The sequence below is a fragment of the Petaurus breviceps genome, unplaced genomic scaffold (assembly GCF_028583685.1).
Source record: "Petaurus breviceps papuanus isolate PSGF00001 unplaced genomic scaffold, PetGlider_PUasm1.0 490, whole genome shotgun sequence".
In the NCBI taxonomy this organism is placed as follows: Eukaryota; Metazoa; Chordata; class Mammalia; order Diprotodontia; family Petauridae; genus Petaurus; species Petaurus breviceps.
The window spans coordinates 12,098,670-12,109,728 of NW_027186352.1; the positions used below are offsets into that span (position 1 = coordinate 12,098,670).

The window sequence follows — 11,059 nt, forward strand, 5'->3', positions numbered from 1 at the left end:
AGAGAGAGAGAGAGAGAGAGAGAGAGAGAGACAGAGAGACAGAGAGACAGAGAGAGAGAGAGACAGAGAGAGAGGGACAGAGAGAGAGAGAGAGAGACAGAGAGAGACAGAGAGAGAGAGAGACAGAGAGACAGAGACAGAGACAGAGACAGAGAGACAGAGACAGAGAGAGAGACAGAGAGACAGAGAGACAGAGACAGAGAGACAGAGAGAGACAGAGAGAGAGACAAGGAGAGAGAGAGACAGAGAGAGACACACAGAGAGAGAGACAGAGAGAGAGACAAGGAGAGACAGAGAGACAGAGAGACAGAGAGAGAGAGAGAGACAGAGAGAACAATGAACATTTGGGTTTAAGACTTGGTCACTGGACCTCTTGGTGCCCTAGGAAGCAATTGAAGCCTACAAGCTGTCTAGCAGGGGCCAAGCAGCTTTGGAAGAGGGAGTTTCTTTTCTGGTAATTTTCTTACACCAATGAAATCCCAAACCCAATCCCTATGCCTGGCCTAAAGGGGACTCTCAACAGAAACATGACCACTGTATGCAAACACATGTTGATAAAGAGAAGTGTGAGGGTGGTGAGATTATCAATACATTGCTTATCACTTACCAGATGCTTCATAAATGATTGTTTCATTGAACTGGGTTCTCATCCCATCTACTCTGGGCATCTTCTCTATTCAGAAGGGGCTAGCTGACCCTAGCTAGCTGACAGATGAGGGAACTGAAGCTGGTAAATGACTGAAACAGGATTTGAATGCAGAGGTTTTTACCTCGTGTCCAGTGTGGTTCCATTGAACAACACTCCCTCTCTCCATTGGCATCTGATTATCTAAATAACTCTCTGAGTTAGAGGTTAGACTCATTTAACACCTAAGGAAACTGAGTCATGAAGAAGTCAAATGACTTGCTAGGGTCACACAGCTAAGTGTCTGAGATGGGATTTGAACCCATGTGTTCCTGACTCCAGGCCTAGTGTTCTAACCATTGCACTATGCTATCTTTATAGCAATATAGCTGGGAAGCCTGCCAGGGCCTGACTCCAAAGGCTCTGTTCTTTTCATCCTATCATGGGTCAACTCTCTCATTGCTGACTGGGAGATAACATAGACCATGGATCGGAGAGTGAGGACTGGCAGGGCCTTTGGAAGAAATCTAGGCACCCCCCCCGTGAGAACCAGGGCAGTGAAATGATTCTACTGGCTCATAAGGTCAGAGTTAGAGGCATCAGGGGTATCAGAGTGGATTCTCACTGATGAAGAGCCCAAGGTCAAGAGAAGTGGCCTAAGGCCAAGGGTAGCAAGTACTGACGGCAGGATTTGAATACAGAACCTCTGACTCTGGAATCAATAAACTAGATGGACTACGAAGCCCTTCGACGGCTAGACGTCTCTTGCCCCATCTTAATGCTCTGATCAGGTTGGTCTTCCTGTCTTTTCTGTCTGAAGCTTCTGGGGGGACCCGTGGTTGTTCTAAGCTAGAGATCTCTTTGCCATCTTCCCTTAAAAGCTGCTGGTGGATTTGCATTTTGTGGGGTTTCTAATTTGTTGCTGCAGCTTGCAGGCTTTCCTGCCCTGGCTGGGTTGCCTTTTTACAGTCAGTACTGGGGTATTGCTGTCGGGGGTATTTCTAGCTTACTCTGCCAGTTGGATGAAAAATGCAAATGCCCTTTGCATACTCAGATTCTGGCAGACCCTGCTTGCTGCACGCTTAGTCTGGGGGGAAGTGCCAGGCCACACAGTGAGGGCAGAGGCTCCAACCCACAGGTATGACTCATTCGCATCAGAAAATGGTGCCAGCAGCTCAGGCCCTCCCTCCCTCCCCAAGTGTCTTGGCCTTCTTGAGAAGGCAGGCAGACATTCTGTTTGAGCTGATTCAGCAGACCTCTCTTACGCATCTGCTATGGGCCAGGCACGGTGCTGGGCAACAGACATAGATAAAAATAAAGTTTTCCATTCCCACAAGGAGCTTACAGTCTGCTGGGGTCTGTAGCATGCACACAGACAAGTAAATAATGAAGTCGTGTCAGAGCAGGTGAATAGCGGGGATATAGCAGGAATAGCTGGGAGATGAGGAGGGGAATCAGGGAAGGCATGTGAATGAAGCTAGGAAATTCAAGAGGCTGTAGTAACAAGAAAGGGCACTCCAGGCATGGGGGACAGCCTGTGCAAAGTCATGGAGACAGGAGATTGAATTTCATAAATGAGGAAAAGCGAGAAAGTCCAGCTGGCTGGAATGCACCATGCATGAGGGAAAGGTATGTGCAACAAATCCGTAAAGGTTGGAAACTAATAACAAAAGCAGTGGCCAACCTTTATATAGTGCCTACTATGTGTCAGGCACTGGGCCAAGCTCTTTGCAAACAGTACCTCATTTGACTCTCACCACAACTCTGGGAAACAGGTGCTATTACTACCCCCATTTTACAGATGCAGAAACTGAGACAAACAGGTGAGCCAGTTAGCAAAAGTGGGAGGCAGGATTTGAACAGGGGTCTTCCTGACTTCAGGCTTGTAGCTCTCTGCACTGTGGGACTCCCTAGTGGTCATTAAGCATTTGCACCCTACTGATGGCTATGCTGAGCTCTTGGGAATAATGTAAGCCAAAAGAGTTTCTAACAGCCTTCAATGAACTTATTTTCCAGCAGAGGAAGATGATCCACAAAAGGGAGCTGAGGTTGGGAAGGAGGCTTAAGATACCAAATGGAGGGGTTGGAGTTTTTCCCCAGAACAGCAGAGGCAGCCTCATGTACCCACTGTCTGGGCAGCCCCTCTGTCTGCCTGCCACCCACCCTCTGGGCATCCCAGGAGGCACAGTGCAGGAGAAGCTATGCCAGGACATGAACAGCACCTGTGAGGGGTTATTAAGGGGCTCTCACCATAATCCCCTGATATGTCAAAAGCAATTTGCCAGCATTTGTTAAACTCCTCCCCTCATCCATAAACCTTCTCTTAACCCCAAAGACACAGATATATATGTCAGGTACCTACCGGGAGGACATAACTGGCAGCAGATGTCCCCTAGAGGGTGATGGCCTTTGGGGCACGTGGTCTCCCTCTTACTGAAGGTTTTCTTTACTTGTGGCCACTTGTAATCATTGCCAAACAAGGGAGAAATGATTTTTCTGCACAAGGCTCCATCAATGCCGATGAGAATCTACAAAAAAAAAAACATGGTAAGGCCATTTTGATGAGCGTTACCGAGAGCTGAATAAAACCCTTTGCCCAGGCCTTGTTTACACAGAGAAGGTTATAATTCATTTAATTTTTCCTTGAAGCATTTATAAGCTATGCTATTGGGTTCATGTCTGTTAAATCATAAAATAAATGTTTCCTTTCAGAAAAATATAGTTTCTCTCTTTATCTCTTTTAATTTAGTTTATTTTTTCTGTTGCCTTGTGTGAAATCATAATTGTTATCCCTGCTTTTTTTGTGTGTTCATCTACAAAATAATATATTTTGCCCCAACCTCTTATTTTAATTTTATGTGAATCTTTGTTTCATGTATGTTTCTTATAAACAACAATATTGTTGGATTTTGCTTTCTAATCCAGTCTGCTAACCTCTTTCATTTTATGAGTTAATTTAAACTATTTACACTCAAAGTTATGACTTAATTGTGTATTCTCTTCCATTCTATTCTGTAATACTTTTTCTCCTCTATATTCCTCCTCTCTGCTTATTTTGAGTTTCATCCTTTCTCTTTTCCCCCTTTTAACCTTTTCTTCGGTATCTCCTCACCACACTCAAGGTCTTTCTCACTTGTTACTAATCCCTCCCTGTCAAAACAGAAAAAGAGAACTACAGGTCACAATTCCTAATGAACATAGATGCAAAACATCGAAATAAAATATTAGCAAAGAAGCTAAAACAACATATGACAAAGATTATACACTATCAGCAGTTTGGATTTAAATAAAAGCTTAGGGGTGGCTAGGTAGTACAGTGAATAGAGCACCACCCCTGGAATCAGGAGAACCTGAGTTCAAATCTGGCCTCAGACACTTGACACTTACTAGCTGTGTGACCTTGGGCAAGTCACTTAACCCCAATTACTCTGCCTTCCCTCCCCCCCCAAAAAACTCAGCAAAATAAATAAATAAAGGCTTAGTTTAATATCAGGAAAACAATAAATATATACTGCCATATTTATTTCAAGATCAATAGAAATAATAGGATTTTAACAATAATGCAAAAAAGTTTTGGGGTCCTTTTTTTTTTTGCTTTTTTGGAGGGGGGAAGGCAGGGCAATTGGGGTTAAGTGACATGCCCAAGGTCACATGGCTAAGTAAGTGTTAAGTGTCTGAGGCTGGATTTGAACTCAGATCCTCCTGACTCCAGAGCCCATGCTCTATTCACTGCGCCACCTAGTCACATGTGTTGTCATGTAAAACATATTTCCATATTAGCCATAATTGTGAAAGAAAAAACAGATTTAAATGGAAAAAAAGACATGAAAAAGAATAAAGTAAGTGAAAAAAAGTATGCTCTGATTCATATTCAGGGTCTCTCAGTTCTTTTTCTGGATATGGATAGCATTTTCCTTCCTGAGTCCTTTATACTTGTCTTGAATCATTGTGTTGCTGAGAAGAGCTGAGTCATTCATAGCTGATCATCACATGATGTTGCTGATAGTGGGTGCAATGTTTTCCTGGTTCTGCTCATTTCACTTTGCATCAGTTCGTACAAGTCTTTCCAGGTTTTTCTGAAATCTGCCTCTTCATCATTTCTTATTGCACAATAGTATTCCATTACATTCATACAACGTAACTTGTTCAGGCATTTTCCAATTGATAAGCATTCCCTCAATTTCCAATATTTTGCCCCCACAAAAAGGGCTGCTATAAATATTTTTGCACATGTATGTTCTTTTTCCTTTTTAATAATCTCTTTTGGATACAGACCTAATACTTATATTTCTGGGACAAAAGGTATGTACAATTTGATTGCCTTTTGGGCATAGTTCCAAATTGCTGTCCACAATGGTTGAATCAATTCACAATTTCACCAATAATGCATTATTGCCTCAATTTTCCCACATCCTCTCCAACATTTATCATTTTCCTTTTTTTGTCACATTAGTCAATCTGATAGGTGTGAGGTGGTATCTCAGAGTTATTTTAATTTTCATTTCTCTAATCAAAAGTTATTTAAAATAATTCTTCATATGTCTATAGATAGCTTTGATTTCTTCCTTTGAAAACTGCCTGTTCATATGCTTTGACTATTTATCAATTGCATAATGGCTTATATTTTTATAGATTTGACTCAGTTTTCTACGTAGTTGAGAAATGAGGACTTTATCAGAGACACTGTAAAGATTGTTTCCCAGCTTTCTGCGCTCCTTCTAATCTTGGTTGTATTGGTTTTGTTTGTGAAAACGCTTCTTAATTCAGTATAATCAACATCTATTTTGCATTTTTTATGCTCTCTATCTCTTGTTTGGTCATGAACTTGTAATTCATTTAACTTCTCCTGTAAGAGTTTGGATGCTATACCACTCAGTGCACATATATTTAGTATTGATATCACTTCATTGTTTATGGTAACTTTTAGCAAGATGTATTTTTCTTCCTTATCTCTTTCAATTAGATCTCTTTTTGCTTTTGCTTTGTCTGAGATCAGCATTGCTACCCCTGCTTTTTTTTTTTTTACTTTAGCTGAAGCATAATAGATTCTGCTCCAGTCTTTACCTTTCTTCTGTGTGTATCTCTCTGCTTCAAGTGTGTTTCTTGTAAATGGCATATTGTAGAATTCTGGTTTTTGATCCACTCTGCTATCTGCTTCCATTTTATGGGAGAATTCATCCCATTCACAGTTCTGTGCATTTTCCTCTATCCCATTTTTCCTCTTGTTTTTCCTCTCTCCTTTCACCCTTTTTTACCTCACCAGTGTTTTGCTTCTGTCTATCACCTCTTCCAGTATTCCCTCCTTTCTGTTAGCCCCCCCCCCCCCTCCACCCGTGTTTTTACATACTAGTTTCCCCCCAGCCTCCAGTCTCCCCTCCTTTCTTTTTAGCCCCCCCCCCCCCCCCCCAGCTTTACTTAATTTCCTACTTCCCTGTTGGGTCAAGTAGATTCCTACATTCAACTGATTTTGCATATTATTTTGTTTTTAAGACAATATTGATGAGAATAAGGTTCAAGCAATGCCTATCACCCATCCTCCCGTCTTTCCCTCTCGTGTAATAGGTCTTTCTGGCCCCTTCATACGAAATAATTTACCCCATTCAATCTCTCCCTTCCTTCTGCATCCAGTGTAGTTCTCTTTCTTTTCCCTTAATTATTTTTTGTCATTCCCTCAAATTGACATTATACCTACACCCTCTGTCTATGTACATATTGCTTCTAGCTGTGCTTTTAGTGGTACGGTTTTAAACATTATAAGTATCATCTTCCCATGTCAGAATGTAAACATTTCAGTTCTATTGAATCCTTATATTTTCTTTTCCCTTTTCAACTTTTTAGGTTCTCTTATCTCTTGATATTAGAGATCAAATTTTTAGTTCAATTCTGGTCTTCTTATGAAAGTCTGGAATTCTTCTGTTTCATTGAATGACCATTTTTTCCCTTGAAGTATTATGCTTAATTTCCACAGGTAGGTGATTCTTGGTTGTAATCCTAGCTCCTTTGCCTTCTAGAATATCATGTTCTATGACCTCCACTCCTTTAATGTTGCAGCAGCCAAATCTTGTGTAACCCTGATTGTGGCTCCACCATATTAAATTTTTTGTCTTTCTGAACACTTGTAGTGTTTTGTCCTTGACCTGATAGTCCTGAAATTTGTCTATAATGTTCCTTGGAGTTTTTATTTTGGGATCTCTTTGCTGAGGTGATCTGTGGATTCTTTCAATGCCTGTTTTGCCTTCTGGTTTCAGGATATGAGGGCAATTTGTCTCGGTAATTTCTTTAAAGATGCTGTCCATGTCCTCCTTTTGATTATGGCTTTCAGGTAGTCCAATGACTCTGACATTGTCTCTCCTGGATCTATTTCCAGGTCAGTTGTTTTTCCAATGAGGTATTTTGCATTTCTTCCATTTTTTTCATTCTTTTGAATGTGTTTGATTGACTCTTGATGTCTCACAGAGTCATTCTCTTCCACTTGCCCAATTCTGGCTTTTAAGGAATTGTTTTCCTTGGTTGGCTTTTGTACTTCCTCTTCCATTTGGCCAATTGTACTCTCTAAGCAGTGATTTTCTTTTTCTAAGCTGTTGATTCTTTCTTCATAATTCTCTTGCATCACTCATTTCTTTTCCCAGCTTTTCTTCTACCTCTTACATGATTTCTAAGCTCCTTTTTGAGCTCTTCTGTGAGTTTGTTTTGGGCTCGAGACCACTTCCTGTTCATCTTTGTGGCTTTGCCCATAGGTGTCTTGACATTGTTGACCTCTTCTGAGTCTGTGTTTTGCTTCCCTGTCACCATGATAACTTTCTATGGTCAGATTCTTTTTTTGTTGTTGTCTTTTGCTCCTCATTTTTGACCTTTTTCCTTTCTTTTAAATTTGAGTGATGCTCCTGGAGTAGAAGGGGGCACTGTCTCAGGCTTCTTGTGCCAGAGGCTGCAGACCCTGGCTGTTTACCTGGTGCTGAGCTGATGCTGCCCTGAGGCCCACAGGGGACTCTTGGGTAGAGTGCCCTGCTGAGGGGGTGGGGGAGTGGGTGACTGGCACGGATGGAGGCCTTAGGGGTTTGACAGCTTACCCGGTGCTGAGCTGGGGTCCTAGAGCTGGTGTCTGGTGTGTGCTGAGGCTGGTGGGGGTGTTTCTGAGTTTCTGAGTGGGGCTGCACTGGAGCTGCCTGTTTGTCTGGGGCTATGCTGAAGCACTTTGCATTTCTTGGAGCTGGAATCTGCCCATTCCCCTGCCTATACTGAAACATGTGGGGGGTGGGGAAGGGCTTGCTGCTGGCTCCCTGGGATACTTCCTGTTCTGGATCGCCTTCCCCTTTTACCTGAGTGAGACAGACTTTTCTTGCCAAGTTTCCAACTTTCTTGGGCTAAAAGATTGTTTCACCCCATCTTTTTGCTGGTTCTGCTGTTCCAGGATTTGTCTTGGGGTGCTATTTTATGGTTGTTTGGAGGTGAATATGGGAGAGTTATGGCAATTCACTGCTTTCTCCATCTGGGCCCAAATAGATGATTGCAAGGAAACATGAAAAAACGTGAATGACATAATGCTGAGAGAAATGAATGGAAGCAGAACAGTTTATACTAAAACAGAGATATTATAAAGAGGAGTCATTGTAAGGATCTTTATAAACTAGTCAAGAAGGAAATATGCAGAGCCAGGGGAAGAGTTTATACAGCACCATGAAAGCAGACTCCTTGGAGAGCTGTAAGGGTAAGGACCAGGGCAGTGATGAAACATGCCCTTCCGAACCCAAAGGGGAGAATTTAGGGGCAGAAACACAGATAATATGAAACCACGGGCAATGGAATAAAGTGCTAGATTATGCTGTAATGGATTATGTGCTATGTTACATTATAGTCCACATTACTGTACCATATATGTACATGTGTGTTACATATGCTATATTGTAACATGCATGTTATATTATTGTGCCATATATGTATGTTATATAATACATTTTACTGTGCTGTATGTATATATGACATTATTGTGCTATATATGTATGTGTGTATACATATCTACACACACACACAAATTCCATCCTGTCTCTAGAGGAAAGGCAGCTTGTCCTTGGGACCCAGAGGCACACCACCAGTGCTACTGCTCTGTAAATAACCCGAGGAAAGTTCTGGAAGCCTCCTCACGCTTCCTAAAGAAGCCTCTTTTTGCTGTGGATTCTGTTCATGCTAAAGCTCTAACCTGGGAGAGGCAGATCAGACATGGGAGCTGGCAATGGGGAGGGAGACACAACTGGGATGGGAAGGAAGCAGGGGCTGTGCGGTCCTTCATGGAGGCAGCTCTGAAGAACATGCCACGCACACCAGAAGTACCCAGGGTGCCTCCCACTGTGCTGCCCTGGTTTTGAGTTTTTCGGTACCTACTCAGGTCAGCAGGTTGCAAAGCCCTGATTCTGCTGCCAGGCAGCAGGCGGTGTGGAGAGTCAGGAGGAAGGAAACCCATAAACAGCTGGGTGCTCTAAATAATCAAAAACCTTGAGAGATACTTACTGAGATGTAGGGATAGCCTGGAGAGGGAGAAAAGTCTGGAAAGTTTGGTGGGTTCTGCCTCTTTCTACCTGTAGGACTTTGGACGAGTCCCTTCCTCGCTTCTTTGGGCTCTGTTTGCTTCTCTGTAAGGTGAGGGGCTGCATCTCCAAGGCCCTTCTAGCTTCAGCTCTGTGTTCCTCTAAGTCAAGTTTCAGTTAGACAGGGGAGATGGGCTAATACAACTGGCCACAGTAAAGAGAGAAATAGGTCTAAATCTGACCACTGTGAGTGAGTCAAAAGTTGGAGGCCTGAGAACACTCAGAGAGGCTGACCAGGGAGCAGAAGAAGAGGAGAGAGTGGGAGGCATCTAGTCTGGCTCCCTCAATTTACACAGATGGAAACTGAGGGCTGGGGGGGGGTATGGCCCTCACCCAGAATCACACAGAGCTGGCCTTTAAGTGCAGTCAATTAAGAGCTTAGAGTTTAGCAGAAGTAAGCTCCTTGAGAATGGGGGGTTTCTTTTTTCCTTTCATAGCCCCAGCACTTAGCACAGTGCCCGGCATACAGCAGTTGCTTAATAAATACTAAATGACTTGAATTCAATCTCTCAGGAGGGCCCGAGGCTAAGCCATGCACAAGATTGCACAGCTGGGATTCATAGTGGGATCTCCTGGCTCCAGAGCCCTGCCCCAGAGGGATGCAGCTCACTTAGGGCCACTAAACATCAGTGGCCTCATTTCCAGAATTCTTCAGGGAAGCACAGCAATCATTTGGCTAGGAAGTTTATTCAGAAAATGTCCTCCACCGATGGGGCTGTTTCACAACACCTACTTATGTGCACATGCTTCTAAAAATAAACCCAAAGGAGACACACCTGGAAAGCAGAACAGGCACCGGAGAGATTACCTGCCCAAGGTCCCTCCCAACCCTGAGATTCTGCTGGGGGGAGGGGGTATTGTCTGTATTCCTATGAGAAAGACCTCACAGGGAGTGAGCAAAGGCAGAGTCAGGGTGAGAGGAGCAGGCCTGATAAACCTGGGGAGACTGAAGCCCCAGCTGAGGGCTCTCCACTCAACAAAACCTGCTGGAAAAACCAGAAAGCGGTCCGGCAGAAGCGAGGCTTAGCCCAGCATCTCATACCACATACTGCCATAAGCTCCGACGGACGCAACATGTTGTGTTATAAACAACTTAGAGGAAAAGGCATTTTCCACAGCCATGGGGGTTCTTGAGTGGACAAGAGGCAAAGATGATCATAAAAGATAAAACCGAAATTTTTGGTGAAGTGAAATTGGAAAGTTATTGCACAAACAAGACCCATTCCGTTTGAATCTTTGCTTTTGTATCTGCCACAGAGAGAAAAGAGCTGTTCTTTACACACGCTTTTCTGTCCCTCCTCTTCCTGGAATATACTTTGGAAAGGTGGCCGGAGGGGTATTTATTAAAGAGCGTCTAGTATTCCAAAAGGAAATATAGTAATAAAATTTATTCCAAAATATATTAAAATAGCTTTTTTAAAATCTATGATCCTGAGGTCTCAAGTAATAGCTGGCAGGTTGTGGTTGCAGAAGAGCTGACCACTCATCACTCCCAGCAAAGAACCCTCAAATTTCAGCAAAGACCCACTGAGGTTCCAGGAGGGGAGTTCAGTGGACACTCAGAGAATGTGACTGACCAAGATTCAAGGAATTGATGGGATTTCTCCAAGGTTATACTCTGTAAGTGGAGTACATACTCAAAGTCTTCTGACTTGACCAGTCTAGAATAGAATGCAGTTTGGACTTAGGCCTCCCTAGCTAGTCCAATGACTGGCCTGAAAACAGCAAAAAAAAAAAAAAAAGAGTCAGTTTGACGTAGAAAAGGACGGTGAGTGAAGAATTGAAAGAAAGGAAGAAAGAAGGAAGGAAAGGAAGGAAGGAAGGAAAGAAGGAAGGAAGGAAAGAAGGAAGG

General features: G+C 43.0%; 1 protein-coding gene across 4 annotated transcripts in view; it reads right to left on the minus strand.

Annotated features, from left to right (window-relative positions):
* The window catches only part of FAS (Fas cell surface death receptor), a 41,066-nt gene that overhangs the window by 14,145 nt on the left and 15,862 nt on the right, over window positions 1-11,059 (minus strand). For all 4 annotated transcript variants that reach the window (XM_069101758.1, XM_069101757.1, XM_069101761.1 and 1 more), the window contains one exon: window positions 2,988-3,153. In XM_069101758.1, the coding sequence (XP_068957859.1) occupies window positions 2,988-3,153 (166 nt within the window). The remainder of the gene's footprint in view (window positions 1-2,987; window positions 3,154-11,059) is intronic.